At 37.7% G+C, this 22,284-nt stretch overlaps 1 protein-coding gene across 1 annotated transcript in view; it reads left to right on the top strand.

Moving 5' to 3' along the window:
• Positions 1-22,284, top strand: part of TRHDE (thyrotropin releasing hormone degrading enzyme) — a 197,831-nt gene that overhangs the window by 16,237 nt on the left and 159,310 nt on the right. The window contains exon 3 of the mRNA XM_056482398.1: positions 21,560-21,686. Within this exon, the coding sequence (XP_056338373.1) occupies positions 21,560-21,686 (127 nt within the window). The remainder of the gene's footprint in view (positions 1-21,559; positions 21,687-22,284) is intronic.

Genomic DNA, 22,284 nt, shown 5'->3' with positions numbered 1-22,284 from the left:
GATAGTTTGGTAGTCACAGCAGCTTGGAACCCCTATCCTCAGGACAGCAAGTAGTACCTCAATTAATAAAAGGGAATAAAAGGTGGAGGAAATAAAAGGTGGAGGAGAAAGAAAGAAAATGGATTCCTATAGAATAATTTCAAAGAGAGTATACCTACTGAATCATTTGCATACCACATGTGTTTCTTGTAGCTTTTCAGTCCCCTGGCTAAATAAATCACAGACCATTGTTGAACAATAATAACATCATGCTGTGTTTTGTTTTACTGAAAAGCATTCCTATACATTTGAAATTTGATAATGTTGTTGTAAGTTCATTGTTGCACTTTAAATACCATGGGAAAAAGGGAAACTGATTTATACCTGATGAGAATGCTTGATAGTTTTAGTTTTTTTATCTGATAGATGTCTGTTTTTCAGATAGAAGCCCAGATCTGTATGTGGGAATGTCAATGAGTGATAATATGTACTGCTTCATGCAAAGTCATATCTATGCATTCATAAATACTTAGACTTTTGGCTACTGCTGCATCAGAGATGGCATACATTGGGTTTTTTTTTTTCCTCTCACAGGACTAAATGAATAATTTTTCTCAGTCTTCTCTCAATTTCTTACTGAAATTCTACTAACTGGATTTGGGGATGGAAAGGGAGTGATGCCCAAACTTGCTTTTCTTCTCATCATTAAACTTTGCTATTTATTCCTTATCAATTCTGTATGTTTAAAATGTTAAATATGCAGCTCCAAAGTGAAAGAGCAGAGTGATCGTAGGGAATATCTGATTTATTTCAGTCCATAGTACTTTTAGCATACAACCATTCTGTGATAAGCACCAGCAGAGGTTGTAGTAGCATTCTGCCATTCTTTGGAAGTCTCCTATCACACCATGCTCAGGTTGTATTCAGTCTTTATTGTGATCTCTTGTTGTAACTGTAAAATGTGGAGTGGTGGTTTGTACTTGTGTTCTATTTTACTTCCTCTGGGGCTGTTGAATGTTTGTTCTTGAGCCAAGACCATTAGGTCTGAAGTAGGAATTTAAACAGCTAATACGAGCCATTCTAAAATAGCATTGCAGTCACTTGCTGACCCTGATGATCACTTCAAGAAGAGTTTTAATAAGCAGAGGATTAGGAAATAGACTGTATTAACTTTCCTACTTAAAAATATTACATCTCTTGTAGACAGCATAGCAATGAGTATATTAAAGTTAATAGGCCCCAAGAGAGCAGGAAGATGAATCCCTTGGGGATATATATCTTGATGTAGGAAAAGGAAGTTTGAAACTTTCCCTCGTGTCTTTGTGTTGCTTGGTTTGTGATGATCCACAGAAGACCTGTCATTCACAGTTGCTGAGGCAAGTACCATATTGTTTGTTTGCCAAGTGAGCTTGCATTAACTTCTGTCCACAGGAAACATGTGAGGCATACAGAGGAGATTGGGTGGTAGCTTAGAGTTAAGAATCTGGTGCAAATCTTTTCAAAACAGTGATGTGCAAAGCATAAAGAGACTTTATGTGAAAGTGAAAGGGGATGAAGAAGGCCACCTCTCAGAAAACTTGACTCTCCTTGCTATGAAACAACTTTGAAGTGCTGAACTAGCTTGGAACATGAGAGCTGCTTGAGCAGCAGAAAAGTTCAGCGAAAGCATAATTTAGGTATGGAAATGAAGATAAGCAATTTGCATGGTTACAATAGGGCATATTATAACATTTGTCTTCACTACAAAATACTTTGATGAATCACACATGACTAGGAATGATTATACTACCATGAAGTATTGTGAGGATAAAAAGGATCTGTGAATCATAGTGCAGCTGGTAGTGTAGAGTTGCCTGGCTTCACAGTTCTGTTATTCAGGGTTGATGGCTAAAAAGAAATATCCTGAGTGCTGTTTTGTATGTACATTTGTGCTTTAGCAGCATTTGAAGTATTTAAATACATTTAATTATACATTCTGTTCCGTAACTGATCTCACCAGTACAATGACACCTTGCAGTACCTACATGAGGAAGTCCGGAAAAGAACAAAACTGATTTCCCAGCAGAATCTATCTGCTCCAAAAGATGCTTCCTCTCAAATGCAAACATGATTTACTGATGCTGGGATGTTTTCATTAAGTTGAGCTGTTGTTGTAATTTTACAAGTTGAAATGCTTTTCCATATTTTTTGAGTTCTATCACCTGAACTTGGACAAGCTCTGCTTTATCTAACATCCTCTAACCTCAGATTTTAATGTCCTTTTCTTTCTTTTTTGGTGACTGCTTTGTGGCTTCTAGTCACTTCAGAGACACCATCTTTCGGGTCCAAGGAATTGTGTGTTTTCCATTCAGCAGACTAAGTTCAAATAGTGCTGCTGAACCATAGATTGCATTTTACCATTGTGAGTAAAGCAGTGTAGCTGAAAGCAGCTACTGAACAGACTTGTGTTGTTCTTCCTCCTCCCTTGCCTGCACACTTTGCTGTATCATTTCTGTCATATCTAGTGTTCTGTGGTTGGACAGTGAGCCTGCAATTATCCAGTGGGAAACTAAAAAAAATTCAATGACCTTTTGACTGAACCCTCTCGTCCAATATGTGATAGTGTATGGAGTCTAATTTGAGACGAGAAGAAAATGCACAACTGTCCTTTTTAGTGATGTGCTGTCATAAATGTGGAGAAAGAACAATATAAAATTCTGAAGATATTTTGCCACTCATGATGACTCATGGAGGTGTCATTGAGAAATATGACTAACCATAACTCTCTAACTTTGTGGAGCATCCCTCTAACCGTGAATATTTCCCATCCAAGCTGCTGTCATTATTGACCAGGTGGAGAAGTGCCCTGATGTGTGTGAATTACAAGTAAGATCCTTCAGAAGAGTGAGATGGTGCTGTTTATCTGTACTTCGCCTTTCTGATTATTAAGAACCTGTTATCATTTATTTTCTGGAGTCTAGCTGTGTTGGTCACTGTAGTTGAAGGAAAAAGTCCTGTTGTCCACAAGGAAGGGGCACTGTATAAAGGCCCCACAGCCAGAGCTGGTCTTTGAGTCATGTTAGTATACACAGAGATTTTTTTTTTCCCAATATTTATTAAAAAACATAACACATCTAATGTAAGAACAGACACAAAGGAAAATATTTTCTTCTGTCCTATATGGAGACCAGTTTAGAGAAGATAATCAGTGAAGTATTACTCACTAAACTCTAATTTGTCAGTGACCCTGACCTGGAGTTGTACATGGGCCACTGGCTTAATAGCTGCCAAAGGACCTGCTCTCTGTGAATGTACATTATCTGGATTGGAAGCTGTTGCACTTCACACTCTGAAAATCGGTGGCAACAAGATCTGTATTTTACTTACATGCCTCATTTACTTAAATGCATTTATTCCACATTTTCATTGTCTCCTTCTCTCTTTTTTTCTATGATGGTCAGTGGCTGATTGTTCTCCATTTGCTGTATACCAGTCCTGAGTCTATATATAGTTTAGCTGTCCTTTTTCAGAACTCAAAAGTACTTAATCTCCCTTTGCATGGGATTCACATCCCATCTCTTCTTATTCTTATCACCTTTCTCTGTGCATGTTTAGTTCTACAGTGTCTGTTTGAAGCACTGAACAAGAGAGAGGGTTGGTGCCACAGCTGCCTACAGTGCTCTAAGTTTATATGCTTGAGTTTGTTCTATGGCATAATAATTTTTTTTTTCCCTTAATCAGTTGTGTTTGCCTGTTGAATATTTGTTGAGCACTGAGCTGACATTTTCAGAGAGCTGGCCACAGTGATTCCCAAGAATTCTTCCCTGAGCTATAGCTAATGTAGACTACTAATGTGTATACATAGTTAGGATTATGTTTTTCTGTTTACATTTCTTTGCATTTACTGATGTTAAATTTTTTCCACTGTTTTACCAACCAGTGACTTGCTGTCATGAGATTCACTTGCAGCATTTTGTACATATGACTGTTCTGAATAATTCTGTATAGACTGAACATTTTCTGCTTATTTGTCCACATCAGTTCTGGACAGATTCTTTATTGCTTATCTCTGCTGGTGTGGCAGGATTCATGACTCGAGTTGATGACTGATAAGAAGATGGCAGTTGCATGCTCTGTTTTGTGGCAGGGAACTTCTATGGAAGGTGACTAAAATGTCTTGCTGAAAAAGATACTGATAGTGTGATAATATATGCACCTCATCAAGTGAATAGAGAATATAAAGGTTGTTGTTGTTAGAAGTCATGGGTAGTTATGGTTCAGGTCACTGCTGTGTGAGAAGTGTGATAACATTAGCAGTTGCAGCTGTGCTGAGATTGACCAAAATTTTCAACTCTTCTGGGTGCATTTTAGCCAGTGTATCTGTTCAGGAGTATTCTGAATCCTTCTTTAGGTTCTGTTGACTCTGTTGAACAGACTGCTGTTGCCTGACAGCAAAGGTACAGATGCCATCTTGTGTACAGACATGCACAGCATAGAGAACCTTTGGGATCTGAAATGCAACTGAAGTGTCTGCTTTGTGAGGCATCAGCTATAGTGTTTCAACTGTAATTCTGTTACATTTGTTTTTTGAACAAATTTTCATTCCACTTTATTTCAAGAGGGATGTATTGTCTCTTATGACATTAAATACTTAGGTTTTGTTTTGGTGAGAAACAGGGTTACAGCAATCCTGATTCAATTCTAACAAACCAATAATGGCAAGTTCAGCTGACGAGTTGATAGTTGTCAGTTGTATGCACATCACTGGTGAGATACTAACACATAAAGGATAAGAACCATAAGTCTAGGGAGATTTTTTTCTTTATATTGCCATTTTTCCAATTTTTACAGAATGCTAGTAATCTGAAAATATAGCAAGTTGAATGCAAAAAAAAAAAAAAAAAGTTAAAAATCATGGCTCTGATATGTGGAAAACTGGTTTTATGTTTTTTTTTAAAATTTATTTTATTATTTGTTTAAATATCCAAGGCTATGGTGACAGGAATATAATTTCTGTTTTTAATGGGAAAGATATTAGAATTGTGAGTGAAACATCATTCATTGTTTGAAAGTGTGTCTGTTCTAGAGGACTGCCAGTGAAGTATTTAACTGGTCTTTATATACCTGGACAATGCCAAATATATGACTTCTTTGGAAACCCCAAAATGGAAAAAGTTGGACCTTCCATACCTGAACTTTTAATGTGAAAGAGGTTGTCTGTGGTTTTGTACATTTCTGCTCATCAGCATTCAGCGACATTGCAGGATAGAGGAAAAGTACAGAAGCATACGGAGAAGATAAAAGGAGACTGGGAGCAGAAAAGATAAATGACTTTGCCGTCAGTGCAGTATAATGAAAATCAAATCAGTGCTTGGCAACGCACAATTGCCCAGTATGGCTAACCCCAGACAGTGTTTTAAATAAAGTACATGCCTTTTGTATTTTATTCTTGTTTTTATATAAAGAAAAAATACTTTGTTATTAGTTGATTGCAGGGGAAATAGATGTCCTGATTCTGTAAAATCCTAAGAATGAGTGTGACTTACACGTTTAGTGCCTCTTTAGTTACTTGCTTTGCCAGTAATGGAATTCTTTTGTTGCCAAGGTAAAGCCTGTTTCAGCCACTCTTATATTGTTTGGGCAGAGTATAAAAAGGATTCTGCATACAGGATACATTAATCTTAAAAGTGTAAAGGAATTATTTGTTTGATAGTGCATACAAAAGATATCTAGGAGTTAATGCAGGTTCTGTTTTAGTGTGCTCACCACTGCTCACAATCCTTGCTGGCCTGGCAGGCACTGGCTGGATAGGATTGTCCAGTGTGGCTCTTTCTATAAACTCTGTATTTGGCTGTAGATGGCTCAGCTGCCATCTTCCTCCACCTCTGTCAACGCTGTTGATGATGGTGACTGGAGGAGGTGATTGCCAGTGGGGCCAGCTAACCAAGCTCTGTGGTTTTATACCTTTGTGTTGGTATGCTCTTGAATCCTGGACCTAATGATGATGTCTCAATAATCTTACAGTCTGTAACTTTCTGTACTGACAACAGTCTGTAACTGTTATCTCCCTCCAGACTTCCTTTCACCTCTCTTTCAGTAGTTACACAGCTAGGCAATACCAGAGATGGACCTGGGCATGCAGGCAGCTGGACCTCTGAGTGGTGAAAGCAGAGCTACCACTGAGAGTTACAGACTATAGTGGTGGTATCTACATTACTAAGTTACACTGCAATTGAAAGTAGTAGTAATAGTAAAAAAGAAAAAAAAAATTTGCAAACTTACAAATTTCATGGTATCAAAAGAAACAATACAAGTGCATTTTCTGTTCTATTTCCAAATAAAATGTTTCAAGTTATGCATTAGCACAGTCCTGTACTGTTTGTGGTAAGCTCACAATGGAAACAGAATTCGTTTTGGAATATGCCTACACTGGAATCAAAACACAAAAAGGAATCCACAACAACTCTGAAAGACTTCAGCAACCTTGCATTTTGTTCCCGATTGGGTCTAACAATGTATTTTTAATGAAGTCTTGAACATCTGCAAACTGTTTGCAAGCTGGAATTTTCTTCTTGAAAATTCAGCTGACTGTAGAATCACAGACTCTGTAATCATGGATGCTGTGTCTCCACAGTACCTATTTGCAGTATAGTAATATAATAATCATAATAATAGCAATAATGAAATCCCTTCCCTCCCAGTTAAAATTCAACATTCTGGATAGCATTTCATACTAGTATAATGTGCTATTCGCTGTTTATGATGACTCAAAATTACTGCAAATGGCCTCTAAACACCTTGTACAGCTGAAGATACATTTGTTTTCTGGGTTGTTCTTCTCCAGCTTCTTCATTTCAGTAAATGAATCTTGGAATCCACAAGTGTACAGGAAACTACTGAACCAGAGCTCTTTCTTTTCAGTTTAGATTATAATGTACAAACCTATTGGGAACTCTGGTTTTGTGTCCACTGAATGATCTTAATTTGTTGCTAACTCTTATCACAGGAGTTAAAATGAGTTAGAATAATTCACAGGACGTTATTTTTCTTCCATTCCTTTACTTTCTAAATCTTTGTGTTGATATTGATCGTTCTAAGTCCTTGAATATGTTCATATGAATGCAGTGCAATGTACAGCTAGAAAAGCTGCTGTTATATAAACTAGCAGGGTTAGGTAACCTATCCACTAAGGTCAGGCCTAGAAATACCACTAATTTAATTGGAGAGACTGTATAATTGTGATGATGCTGTGTAATGTGGGACTAAATGCTATGCAGATCGACTCTTAAAACATTGCAATGTTCAATGTAGACAAACACTTAAATTGTATTTGCTTTCTTATCTCATTTTCCATCTAAAGCTGCAGGATTAAAATAGGAGGAAGTACTATCACATTTTTTCCTGACTGTGCTTACTGTCTTTCTTATGTGAGCAACCTTGTAAATTGATCTATTTTCATAATTCCCAAGCTTTCAGTGACCTAGGACTTGGAGTTTATTCCAAAAGATCTTACTTTCTTGAGTATGATGAAGATGCTTTGGTTTTTATGAGCTCAGAGACTACCACCTATTAAACTGCTTTTTGTGTTTTTTTAACTTTCATAGAGCTTTCAGGATGTCTATTGCTCGAGAGTGTGAAAAGCCCTTAGCCATCTCAGCACAAATGGCAGTAAAAATCAACATTCAAACAAGTCATTTCTAGGAGTCTTGAGTGTGCTTTGCAGAGTGTGCATCAGTGAAACTTGGCTCAGAAAAGATCGTTGGAGTGGCCTTGGCTGCTGCTTAAGGGTCTGTGTTACAGTGTCCAGATACAGAAAATAGAGGAGAAGAATGTGGAGGACAATGGCTGTTCAGCTGACTTACAGCTATTGCACAGCTCATACTTGACCCCGTTCCTGTGTTGGCGTAAAATGAATGAGGCTCATGTGCTCTTTTTAGGGAGAGATGAGTAATTCTCAGTGGAGTACAGTGCAAGTACAAGCATGAGAATCCCTTAATGGGATCTAGAATGGAAAGTGGGATAGCACTGTCAGCACAGCATCGTGTCCCAGGTCATTTGCTGTGTTGCAAGTCAACATTTATTAGCTCAGACACAGCTCTGCCTCTGCCATGCACGTCTCTGTGTGGTGCTGGATTGTAAAGCACAGCGATGCTCATGTGCCTGCCAGCTCCTCTACGCCATGCTGTTGAGAGGAGCTCTCCTCACAACAAGGTCAGTTTAAGTTGCTGAAGTTGCTCTCATCTCTGTGTGTCTCCTTCAGTGGCTTACCATTCTCACATTCTTACCAGCTCACCACTGACAGGCCTGCAGTGATCTTGTGGTTAGTTTAGGTTTCTTTTTTTTGTGAGTGAATGCGACCCATTAATTTTGTTAGGGAAAAAAAACAGAGGTGTAGTTTTCTAATAACTGTTTAACATAATCTGTGACTACAGACCTTTCTTAATTTTATTCACGAGCAAGTTGGGCAGTGGTAAAATGCAATAAAAGTGAGGAGACCTGTATGGATTTGTAAGCATAATGCACGGAGGTGCATGGGCTGGGTAGCATTTTGGAGGTCCTAAAGTACAGCAGCTGAAGTTGGCTTTCTCATAGCCTTAATCCCTTGGGTTGGGTTAATGAGATTGACTGGTCCTTGAACCAGGGAACATTTTAAGCTTTGGCCTTCCATTAAGAATGAGTCAGTCAGCACTGTGAGCATGCAATCCAGCAGCAATACTTCTCTCTGGGATTTTTTTCTTATTCCCTCATCTTTTTTCCCCCCTTGCTGTACCTAATAGAAAAGGCAGCCTTGAACACTCTTGTAGGAAATGTATAGTAGATATCTTAGAGGCAGTAGCCTCTACTTGAGAGTTTTAGGCAAAACTGGTAACAGAATAGTAGTCAATGATATTTATACAAATGTTTTTCATAGAAGCATCTGGTGGCAGTTTCGTTCACTTCGTAGACTGATCTGAAGACTCTCAAATTTTTATTAGCCTAGGTCCTTTAGTCTGCTTTTGTTCTTAATAGTCTTTTCACATCTGTGTGTTAGTGACAGTTTTTTTCTTATGGAAGCCAAATTTTCAAGCTCAGGGATTCCAGTTTTCTCTGGAATATATTAAGACTACACAAACTGTGGGACAGGTCATGTCTTTCATTGTCTTGCCAACAACACTCAAACACTAGAAACTTTAGGCAAAAGGGCTGTTTGACGTGCTGTTCTGCTATGTTAAACTTAGAGGAACCTTCCTTGCAAGGTGCTGTTTTATCCTTTCCAGTGCTTTTATCCTATGGAAGCTTCTGAAAAATTTTGCATTTTTTCGTGTCTGCTTGCTAAAGTGCACAAATGTTGTTGCTGCCCATGCATTCTTGATACTGCTACAGTAATTGTTCTTAATGATTGTTAATCTGCAGATCCTCCAGTTGTAGACACAGTTTGTGCTGTGGGAGAGATACGATGAGAGCAAATAAAGGCTGCCATTTTAAAGGTTTACCTTGCACTGTGTAGTCAGGGTATGTCTCATGAGAGGGGATGTTATCTTAGACTCTAAGAAAGTGCTAAAAAGAGAGACTAATGAAGCTGTTATATTGACGTGAATGCCAGCTGGAAGCTAAGCAAGGGAATAGCTTTCTTCATCAGCTAGAAAAAGGAGAAGGAAGGACTGTTCAAACAACAGTGATCTGCTCCACTGTCAGTAAAGAAACATGTTTTATTATGCTAGGAACTGACGTAATGATGGTGGTAAAATGTTTTTTGTATTCCTTTCCCTAATTGACATGCTATTGAAGACTAAACCTTTAGTGCAAGATCAGTTTTGCCTGCGATATGATCACTGTGCTTGATACCAGCTGTCAGAAAATTTTCTCTTCTTTCCATCTTCCCATAATCCATTGGACCATGTTGTTGCTTTGTGCTAGGTAGCTTCTTGGGAAAGGAATTGCCTTGACTTATTTGTAAGAAGGGGTTTCTTCTTAATAATTGATCCTTTCTTAAACACTCTATTCTAATGTAATGCTAACCAGCACATTGATATGAATGAGGAGGTCAGCTCCCAGCAATTTTTTTTGTTTTAGGAAACTTACATGATAGTCATCCAGGCCTAGTTTAACCTCAGCTGCTTAGCTGGCTGGCTGGCTGTTTGGATGTAAACCAGATGTGGTGTTTGAGCTGTGACTGATGAGAAAGTGTTAGCAAATTGACCTTTTCTGTAGGCATGCAGAGGACATTCCTGATTAGCTCACATCATTCTGACAGGAAATATGTCCTGAGTAGTGCAATTTTTAAGGTGAGGAAAGTAATTTGAATGATAAAATGTGAAAAAATATTTTTCATAATCATCTGAGCATTTCATATATTGGAAGGGATTTGATTAATAACCCTGCAGTTAAACATTTGATAGTATTTTAATTTAAACAATTCACATGTTACATTAATGTGTCCTTTGTAGACTAAAACCTGAGTACTTCAGAATCATCACATTTACTTGCTTAAGTTTGTAAGTTTGTCAGAGCACTTAAACTTCCCAGCTTCTTCTGTCTACAAAAACTGCAAAAACTTCAGTTTGGTACTTACCTTATTTGTACTTATCTTGAAGTTTTTTTCCTCTTTTGGTTTTCATGTTTTTACACTGAGATTGGTGTTCTAAGAAGGGGGCTGAAGTCCTTTCAGTTGGAGATGTTAATGATAGATAACTACCTCTCTCCGAATTTACCCATGATTTTATCAGGGGTTAGTTGAGCAAAAGTGTTAGAATATTATTAATGCATTTAGATTTTTTGCTTTATTTTTATATTGTTTTGTCAATTTGGAGATTTAAAAAGAAGATTTGAAACGTTAGTGAGAAACAGAGCTCTTAATGAAGCTTTTTAGTAGATTTAGTGTGCATACAAAAAATTTGATTTCTTGATTCCCTGTTGCATGGTTTATGGTTTTTGTTTTCAATGGCCTAATTGCTTGTCTCTGCTCCTTTTAGCATGAAGAAGCTCTCACTGTTAATATGGTTGTTGCTCTTATTGGTGTAACCTGTTTTTGGCTGTGTTATGGCTTTTGTAACAGTCAGAGCACAAAATTTCCCATGTTCATATTTTTCTCCCTCCAAACAGCTAGGTATAATTTTTCACAAAATCTCCAACTCAGTCCAGCACAGTGCAGACTTGTCTACAAATTGCTGTGTTTCCTCAATGCCAACAAGTTCTGAAGGATACTTTAAAATTTAGCACCTTGTAGCTCTAATCTGTTTACCTTGCAAACAATTTTTCTATTAAGTTTACATGTAGCTCACAAGGTACTTTGCTGTGTTCCTCTTGCTTTACTGCTGCTGTTATAAAATGATGCATTGAGTAAATGCTCTTGAGTTCATATGTTGCCTGTGCTTTTGCTTTGCTTTTCTGGTGATTGTATTTTGTCAGTAGTTCCCTTTATTTAATTCAGCTTATTTTTTTCCTAATACTGATCAAAATTACTGAAACATATGATGAATAGGGTGAAATGTGTATCTACCAGACTTGGGTTTCCACTGTGGTTGTGCAGAATTTATGTGGAACAGGAGAGTGCTGACATGCCCTTGCATTCATCTTTGGTTTGTCATGTAAAGTCTGTCTCAGTCTCCTCCCAGCTTTTTTGTTATGCTCTGGAGAAGTACATGACTTTTCTTACTAGCTGTTTTGTAGGGGACCATTATGCTGACATCTCCTGAAGTAATTACTTTTAAATGAATTATAAAATAACCTTTGCCTTAAACAAACCTAAGTAAGTCTCAGCATGGTAGCCACGTGACAAAAGGTGTTATGGGAGTGGGAGGGTTGCTCTTAGACATGAGTTAATGTGGGTAACTTCAGTGTTCAGAATACTTCTAAGTTAAGCAATTTCAGGGATACAGGTCTATAGTTTGGAATGAAGTTTAGGTTTTAAAAAACATGTTGTGACTGTGGAACCTAAAAACAGGATTTTAGAAAAAGACTGTGATGAAAAGGTGGTGTTTTTCAGAAAATATATTTTGGGAATAGTAATTTGTTGATTTATGACAAGATGATTCATCAGTTTGGGGAAGTGTTATTCAAGTTCTGTTTCTGGCTCTTTTTTAGACTTTCTTCCTAATATTAAGCTCATCTTCCTGTAACTTTCTTTTATAAAATGAAGATGATAACAGTTCATTTTCCCCATGTTTTTCCCGTTACTCTTTAGGCAGAAAGGCTGACAATAACAAACATCTCTTACTTCTATTTATGTAGTTGGCTAAGTGTAGGGGGATTGTGCTGTCATATTGACAGTCTCTAGGCAATGTCAAAATATAAATAAGCAGTTTTGGTGTTTTCATATTATAATTCAAATGGGATTACTCTAAGGTGACATCTGTGTGCTTGTGACAAAGCAGTCTCTAGCCAGGTGAAACTGGGGCATGCTATAGGGTGCTGAACATTCTAGGCCACTTGTTGTTAGCACTTTCTTTAAACTTGTGTACTTTTTAAACTCTTGTTTTTTTAATCAAGAGTAGGTGAAATATTATTTATGAACGATGTGTAATATGAATGCTTTGACTGTAAAATAGGGAATAAATAGTATTTGAAATAAGAGAATTCAATCCATTCCTAGGCCAACTAAAGGAAATCAAAATTGGTGTTAACCGTTGGGATACATCTACTGCAGATATTTTTTCTGGAGGAAAAAGCCATTCTCGCATCATCTTACCACTGGGGTTATGATACAGAACTTTTATGTGTAATAGGTAAAAAGTGTAGATCTTTGTGCTTTGTTACTTGAAGCTGTGTTGATTTTTCACCCCCTATGAAGGACTGGAAGGAGCTTTAACCACTGTGAATCTCAACAACTAGACACTGAATTCCCTATAATAGCACTTAGGAAGAACTTAAACCTTGCTCTTAGGTTGAAGTTCTGTAATAACTCAAATTTATCCGTAGCCAGTCTGTCACAGTCCTCTCTTCTCTCCACAAATGTTTTCTCATGCTGTTTCTAGCACTGAACTCAGGATGGCCAGGTCAGGAAGCTGGGCTACCTGTACACTGCCCCCCTGGCATAGTCTGACTCATGTGGCTGGCGGGTTGCTGTGAGAGGAGATGAACTCCAGTGCCAATGTAATAGAAGAGTTGGGCCCAAAGGACTGAGTATGTGGTGGTGAGATTGTGGCAGTCTTAGCTGGCTGAAATGGCTATGAAATGGTGTCTGTAATTACATTTGTTCTACATTAGTTGTTAACATGTTCACTTTCTGTCCCTGAGCCATTTCAACAAGATGATAGAGATTCTAGGTGCTCTAAATTAATCTTAATGGTACTGTGGTCAGTGACATAGCCAGTGTTTTATTGTATGCCAGCTGAGCACTGGTTGGATTTATATGTGAGTGCAGCTCATTAACTTTCCAAAGTATTTTATGATCTCAAGTTAGAAATTGCAGCATGTCTGCATGACAGTTTTGCCTCCTGGTAGAATATATTGTTGCACCTTTGGCTGGAGCAGTTGCATTTGTTTTGGTTCAGATGAGGAGTTGATGAGGCAACTAGATGCTTGTCCCATGCATTCATGTTTATTTAGAAAGGGGCTGCACAAAACTATTCCCCCTCTTTCACAACTCTAAAAATACCTGGCAATCTTTGCTTAATATTTCTCATTTGCCTACTGTCACCCAGAACTCCAGAAGATTCGCTCACTTCTTTATCCTTCAGGTCATGCTGCAAGTTTCTGTCCAGGAATATAAATTGCTTCTGTTCAAAGCCTCTTTGCTTTGCCTGCAACAATGTTCAGGCCCCCCAGTGTTTGCATTTAGTTTTCTGAGATATCTCTCTAACACTGTAATTCCCTCAGTGACCATTTCTTCCGTATACACTTTATTGTTAATGATGGCTTCTCTTGTTTTAGCTGGTCTGTTACAGGAGTCTCAAATGAGGATTCCAAGACAATGTTTGTTATAAAAAATAGTTCCATCTAATCTCTAGCAAAGGTATTTCCTAAGAAAGTATCAGTTCATTGAATGCTAATTGGTTTTGGCTAACTCTAAGAAAATTCTTCAAATTCTTAAACATGTTTTGTTTTATTTATATTCAAAAAAGGCTCAGTGCAATGCTGTGTGTGACTGCTCAGTTTGGAGTAAAATTGTCTTTTAAAGGTGAGCTTTTCCTTCGGTATTCAGTGAGCACATTTCATTATCATGCAGTCTTTTGTGAGTATTGCCCATGATGAATAATGAATAGGAGATTGAAACAAGGCATTCTTCTGTAATTTCTTCCCATTATCACATCTAACTATGTTCACTACAGCAGAATTGATATTTCAATACATCTACCTCTCTCTCTCCCCTTAACTTATCAGTGTTGTAAAATTTATTGCATTTGCACCATGCATAACTTGTGGAGGTATTTGCACGTGTGAAACAATTCATCCAGATTCTTAGTGGAACCTGGCCTGTAGCTTGTTTGTGTGTGTAGTGAACTGCTACGTATTTTGAATTTATCACATTAAAAACTCAGTTGAGATGCGATGCCTTGGTTGCAGAAATGATCCAGGGAGTTCACAGCTGAGGCAGTTGAATCCAGAAATATGTCTGCTATATTAAATGTGTGATGTGACCACATCTTTATCTCTGTAACAATTGTAAAATCTGTACCTGTGCCTAAAATAGTAAGTGAGCAAAATAATGATAAGAGATTTCAGATTATCAAGTAAATTGAAGCATTTAAGTACAGAGACAATACGTGCGCTTTTTAGCTGAGAGTGTCACTCTGAAGTCGCTGCAGATAAAATGAAGAGCAAAACACTATTTAATCCCCCTTTATAAAATTTGTAAGTGCTGCTCTGTAAAATGTTAGGGCCTTCTGTAACTATAACATGTAAAGGTATATTTGAGGTTAAACATGTATTTAAAATTAAACTAATGCATAAGCCCTTTCTGAACTGAGATTTTTTTAATCATTTTTAAGATCCCAGATGTACCAGTGCTGGGCTGAGCCTGTGGGTATAGGCACACAGAGGACTGGAGCTTGTCTGGAGGGGCTTCCCAAGAACAATGGTTTATGTGGAGTCTGCTGGTTTTGAGGAAGGGATTAAAGAACAGACATTATTCCCAGGATGGCTTTGCTGACACCAGTTGATGAGCAGTAACATCTGTTTCATAATGGGAAAGCACTCCAAGCTGCTTTAAAACACCTGACAAAGTTACTTCTAATTCTGTGTGAAGTAAGTGGGAGGGATAACTACCCTTAATTGTGAAGTGGATTCCTGTGTTGATACAAGGTTACCTAATCCATGCTTGCCTGAGAAAACAAGATTTATGGTTGTCACCAGACTTCTGCTCAATTTTCATACCCTCATTTGCTCTATCTGTTTAGACTTAAGTACAGGTGGCAAAATTGATCAAAGACAGGAGAAAGGAGAAGGGGACATCTAGGCATTAGCAAAACAGGTATATGCCAGCCTTGGAACATTAGCTGTGTTTGCTTGGAGAGATGCTGTAATAGTGGAAAGCTAAATGGGAACGAGGCTCAAGTCTCTTTTGGTTCCACACACTTATGTGATGTGACAGCATTCAGGGCTGGGAAAAGGCTCTCCATGCATGTGGGTACCTTTGGGAGTGGTTTTGTGTGGTGAGATGGTTGGGAGTATCTGTGATACCAGATGGTGTCATCCAAGGGTTAGGGTTATATCTGCCGCTTTTCCCCTTGTCAGCCTCAAAGCTGAACTCATACCTGATTCTGTGACAGAGATACAGCAATGGTTACCACTGTGTAAATCCTGCATCAGGCTGTTTACAGGATTCAGAGAGCTATTTTCTTTACAGCACATGAGATAGAAACATGAGATCCAGTCTGGCTTCTCATGATCTGAGCTATCAGTGGCCATGACCAAAGCACAGCCCTTTATTTTAATAACTGTTTTTTTTTTTTTTTCTTTTTTTCTTGCTGTGCAACTGACTGACAAGGACTGCTCGAGTGGTGATCTAGAAACATGGACTGAACTCATGGCAGATTCTGTTGGTGAAAGTTGCCTTGATAGAAGTGTTGCTAGCCCAGAGGCTGGACCACTGCAGTTTCAGAAAGCCCCTGCAGTGAACAGGAGTAATTCAGCTGAAGTCAGTGGATGTTGTTTTAGGCCTTTAGAGCCTGATGATCCATCTGCTTTCACAAGCCTTTTCTTGTTAAAATAGAGGTCCACTTTATTTCCTTGAAGCAGGATTTTTCATCCAGTGAGCTGTGATTCCCCCCAGGCATAGGGAAAGACAGTGATGGCAATTGGAGTAATCTTAAGACATGGAAAAGATGGCTAAACATTTGAAGAAAAGATACCTTGCAGAATGAGTGCAGACTATTATAGAGGATTATTGTGATCAGCAGACTTTATTATAACATTGAATAAAAGAATACAAATGTCTTGATATGAAGCAAGATGATGCTCCCCTAAAAATATAACACCACTGAAAGAACAAAGGTTTCAAAGGGACTGCACACGTGAAATAGAAGGTGACATAGAGAATAATGTCTTCAAAAGCAGGCTTCAGATGTAGAAGTGCACATTTAATTCTAAAGTAAAAGCTGAATTCTGGTGTATGGCATGCTTCAGACATGCAAACTTCTTACTGTAACATCCTGATTTCTGCTTGGTTGTCAAGTTCCTTAATTCCCTGCGAAAGCAGGTTGGCAGGCTTGGTGGCAAAGGTTTTTAGTATCTTGTAGTGCCAGAGGAGGAGCATTATGCAGTTCTCTCTGGTCTTCCTTTATCTTTAGTGAATTCCTGTACAGGAAAAGGTTGGACCAGAGTCTTCTTGCAGTTAGACATAGGTAGATAATGGATTTTTCCTTTGTATTGCCATGATCAAAATGCTGAATGTATTTCATATTCTTCCTACCTGCAGAGCTGTAAAAACCCTTTGGTTTGACCCAAAGTATTTCACATAACGTGAAAAAATTGCTGCAGGTTTTTCCTTACCATTCTTCATCTGTTTAATTGTCCTCTCTTTTCACTTATATTTTAATGCAAAAAGAAAAAAAAAAAGAGAAAAGTAGTGGTTGTAAAATTTCGAAATAGAATGGTTCTACTGCTTTTTAATCTGTTCCTGTTTTTATGTGGTGAAATTATCACTAGTCTTTGGTACAGTGGAAAAAAATTTGGTGAACATACTATTCTCATACTATTCTAGAAATTAAGGTATGTGTTGCTGTCTAGAGTTGTACTTGTCAGAATTTTACCCACTGTACCTTGTACACAGTTATTAATTCACATTTTTTTGAAGTGCTCTGAAGTAAGAAGACAAGAAAAGTTCTCTTTACTTTTCAAGTGCTAGCTTTCTTTTTGATCTATAATTCTTACCTTCTGTAGATAGGAAGATTTTCTCATGCTCTGTAATTAATAACCTGACTTCAGTTAGATGAGATTTGTTTTAAGTATGTTGCACATTTCTCATCATATATCATGGCTCTCTGTGGTAAACAGTTCTTATTTTACAACCACATTTACCTGTTCTGGTAACCTGGTATGACAAATATTTTAAACATTTCTTTGACTTATTTTATGTAACAAATGCTGAAATACAAAGACAGACTAGAGAAAATGTTGCAATATTTACAAACTGTTTGTAAATGTATGCTGTTTTATACAGCAGATATTTTTGACTAACTATAGAGGAGTAGGGTGTTGATCGCTTAAAACAAATACATGGAAATTATTATACAAGTTTCAGGAATATTTTAGATTTTTTTCTGATAATGTTGCCAAAATAATTCTAAGAACTTGAGTAAGGTTACTAATATTTTAAAAATAATCCTTCACAATGACTTTTTTTAGAAATAATCTGAATGTAGCTGAATATTGAGTTTATTTAAAGTTCTTTTAAGACTACTCAGGGCCTCTGGAAGGCAAACAAGGGGAAACAACTCACATTTTTGCCCACTTTAGAAAAGAATGAGAAAACATATGTTGCAGAGATTTCATTTAGAGTGTCTAATGACTTTGGGTTATTAACAAATATCTTATAAAGAAGAGGTCTGGGTTGTAGGACTGCAGGTGCAAATCTACTTACTCAAACCTGTGATAAGAAGGAGACACTTTGGTTCCATCTGAGGGAGAAATGAGAGGGCTGGATTTTTCTTCTTCGTAGCCAGAACTCCTGTTGAAAAATTGGTAGTGGTTGCAAATGTATATGTAAAGGAGCTAAGAAAACCTCCCAGAATTTAGGTGAACTGTGTGAACTTTGTTATATTCATAGGTATTATTGCAGTGTCATTATGAATATGATTCCTCATAACGTTTATTTGGTTTTTTCACTGAGGTACACAGGGAGCTATACTGCATCAGAACACTAGCAGCGTGCTGTTAATATACCTGTTGTCCAAATAGAACCTACCTTATTAATTCCCAGATGTGGAAGGTGCTTGGTGCAGATTGTTAAGTGGTCACAAGGATGCATGCCTGCTTTGAATTCCCTCGCTGCCTCTGCCACCAGAGTTGCTGTGGGATGCCAAGTAAATCACATAAACTGACAGAGTCTCATTTAGTCATTAATCATGTATTACTGATTTCGTGCCCAAACTAAGGCACCTGTGGCCAAAACTTCTATAAAGTGTTCACCACTGCAGTAAGATGGAATGTAGTGGGAATGGTGCTTTAAGTATGTGCAATAAAACTGTTAAATAGACTTGACATTGAGAGGTGTCAAGATAGGCACTCAGAATTACTTTTAGTCTCTCTTTAGTCTCCACTTCCTTACATGAAAATAATAGTCTAACCTAATCTTGCAAAGATTGTGAAGAAGAGCATTAATAATATTTGCAGGGCAGTAGGTACCTTTGGAGTGAGTGATGAATTATGCACTTATGCTAGAAACCTGTTTGTCTTTTGTAGAAGAATATGTACTGCTTTTAGTTACATATTTAGGCCTGACCTTGCAGAAAACTTTGTTTTTTCTCATATTTAAATTACTGTAAAATCAAATTCTTTATACAGTGATCAAACAGCCTGGGGAAAGTATATAATAATTGAGCATTATTGTTCAGTCCAATGTAGTTTTAAAGTAACACTAACTGCCTATCTTTTGAAATGAAAGTAGTAAACAAACAAATTATTCTAAACAAATCTCAAGTCTTAATCATCACTCTGTTTTATTTATTTAAGTTCCTCTTTGGAGCAGAATATACTTTTGACTGAGAATCTTCTTATGATCTAAGGAAATAATATCAGTGTGTGCATGTTAGAAGCTTCAGTTTCAAACTTAAAAGTGCCAGCCTTTAGACTGAACTCTGGACCAAACTCTTCATGTTGTGAATGGCACCTCAGAATATGTCATCCAAAGCTGCTAGCCAGGTAGGCAGTGTCACAGACCCTGTGGTAGCTCTCTGCTAACCAAGAGGGAATTTCTGAGGCTGGGGTAGGTCTGTAATGTCTAAGGTTCTCCATGCATTTCATGCTCAGTGGTTGCTGGGTGAAAGGCAGAAGACTCAGTATTTGAAGATGGTTGACTGCTTTGACAATATCTGTTGTATTAAAGCCCCTGAGAGACCTGGGCAAAGGCATGGGTAGTTCCTGAACTATGTTCCAGCTTAGGGGTGACCTTGGAGGCCATGGAGGTCTGGCAGTCCAGAGCTGTTCTGGGCAGGCAGAGAGGCACACAGGGAAGCTTTACAGGAAAAATAAAACTGCATTCAGCTTTAGGCAGGAGACAAATGAGAGTTTGCAGCATTGCAGCTTTTGTACCTTGGCTTCATCTCAGACACCATTAAATACCTTCCTATGCCAGGAGACATTAATTGTGATGCAATAAGTTGAACCTTGATTTTTCTTCTATCTGCCTATCATTTTCTTCCCTTCTGTTGTCCTCCTTCTCATTATGGACACATTTGGCCACTGTCAAATTGAATGATTTTTTTGCATATTTGGTTGACTGATTCTTTTTTCCCCTAATTTGCTGATACAGTCAACTGTGCCAGTAAAGCAATTATGCAAAATTGTGTATAAAGGTTTAATGATACAAAACAATGTTCATCACAAATCTAATTGTGATTCTTAACATCCTTCCATAAACTCCATGGTTAATACCTTTTTTGTTAAAACATGCATTTATTTTAGTAGCTAAGGGAACATTTAATGTACATGTCACTGTTAACTTTGAAAGGAAGCAATAAATAAAAATAGTGATTTGGAGGAGCTCAGATAATGATTTATGTGCTGTCAGGTATGATTATAGAAGTCTGCTTTATTACATATCAGGCTACATCATTACCTGTTTTACATTATGAATGATAACTATGTATGGTTGATCATACATTGAGTCTAATACAACACAAAGATTAAATATGAAGATGGACATAGTAATGAATGTGTCTCCATACTGAAACCCAAGAGACAGTGGGTTAAAAAAATTGACAGGTACACTGTACTTTGGCTTGATATCTGGTTTCCACTTGGATAACTGAGCTGGTTCAGGAAAAGAGCAGTAAAGCAATACTTGGTAATACTTTCACTGAAGCTAAAAATCCCATTGGCTTTTCCTAATCCAGAATAGAGCATTTAGAAATATTCCAAAGCTGATATTTCTCCTTCATGTTTTAATTGACATTTTTTGATTTCTGCACTACTGCTTTCCTCAGAACCCTGCCTGGGATTTAATCCTACCACAGAAAGTACTGGCGAGTCAGATATTATTATTAGGATTGACATTTAGTAGAATCTTATTTACGTCAGGTCATTATGTACTGCAAGGAGAGACCTTCTGCCACAGTCACTAGAGACAAACTAGTAGCCCGTGCTACTTCCATCAGGCAGGGTGTGAGGAGGGAAATGGAAAAGGGGTTCTCCTTTCTGTCCCCTTTTTGGTTAGCAGTTCTAGGCCCTATGTCATCTTTGCATGAAGGGAGCACTACAGACTGTAAGGACAGGGAAGAGGTAATAACCCAGCAGTGCTTTCTGCTACCTTCCTAATCAGGGTCACACTTGGATGCTGAAGGATGAAGGTGAGTTCTGTTCACTTGGTTCACCCAGGTATTGAAATGTGTGAGCTGTGTTACACTGAACAGAGCATTCTGTGGCTTATATAAACAGCTTTACTACACTGTTTTCTGAAAACAGAGGCCTGAAGCAGTCCTGGAGGTTTCAGGAATGTTAATTGTCTGTGTACATGAATGAGCTTAGAAATGGTCGTTTTTGCAGTCTTCCCATAGCTCATCGAGGGTAACAGTGTCACTGCTGGAGAAAAGAAAAGAAAACGATTATTTTTTTTCTTCACAGTCTACTAATATTTTCAGGGCTTGATATAATGTGCCTTTAACAAACCATGAACTTCTCTCCTACTGAGTCACTGCATCCTGCCTACATTCAGTGTAGGCAGAGAACCATTATACTAATCCACTCTTCCATCATATCTCTAGCAAACACATGTATTTTCTTCAAATGTTTATTTTGATACAAGGAGTGCAAGTTTTTTATTTGGCAACACAAATAACTAGGAGATTGTGATTTCTGAACTTTTTAACTTTAATTGTGGTAGTTTTGGTTTTCAGCTATGATACGATTTGACAAATGTATGACATTCATATTTCCCTCTAAGGGAAAATTCATTCACCTCTGCAGGTAGGATAGGTTTAAGAAGCAGATGCTGAAATTGGACTTTTGCTTTGTTTTTTAACAGGTACGGTTATATGCAAGGCCTGATGCAATCCGAAGAGGATCAGGGGACTATGCTCTAAATATTACAAGGAGACTCATTGAGTTTTATGAAGATTATTTTAAAGTGCCCTATTCCCTGCCAAAATTAGGTAAGATTTCCCAAAGAATGTGAAGTTAACCCAAAAATGAGAGATTAAGTCAGCTGTTTTAAAGTAATGTAATGTATTGGATTTCAAATTAAATGTTTGGGTGAATTTAGGTGGATCAATAAGCAAAAAATTTTTCATTGTGGAGAAAAGGAAGCCAAACTATGCTTTCTCCAACCTGGAACTGAAAGGAGCAGGAAGCAGTCAGTATTTAGATTTTTAGACAATGAGTAGAGAACCTGAGACCTTTCACTGATGTCTGGGTTTTTCTTGTTTTTTTCGATGTCTGTTTTGGTCTTTACTCCTATGAGATAGCCACTGGAAGATGTTTGTTCTGTAATACTTGTACCATGGTGCCTCAGCCTTAAATGGGGAGCAGAAGTGAAATGTATTTGTGGAAACTGGCAACCTCTAGCAGTGCAAGACTGTGGGCTTGTTTTTTCTTTTTTGTTTTTATGGCTCATGTGGCTTATTAATGATGATTAGTAGACAAGCTTACTGTCTTGTTGTTTATTGAAAAAAAATGCTGTGAATTTGTTTTACTGTGACATAAATGTAAACCACATAAATTTCTATTATTTTTTAAAAACAGCTTATTCTC

Source organism: Oenanthe melanoleuca, chromosome 1A (assembly GCF_029582105.1).
Source record: "Oenanthe melanoleuca isolate GR-GAL-2019-014 chromosome 1A, OMel1.0, whole genome shotgun sequence".
NCBI lineage: Eukaryota > Metazoa > Chordata > Aves > Passeriformes > Muscicapidae > Oenanthe > Oenanthe melanoleuca.
Note: the sequence above shows the minus strand (reverse complement) of the source record. Positions and strands in the feature narration are given on the sequence as shown.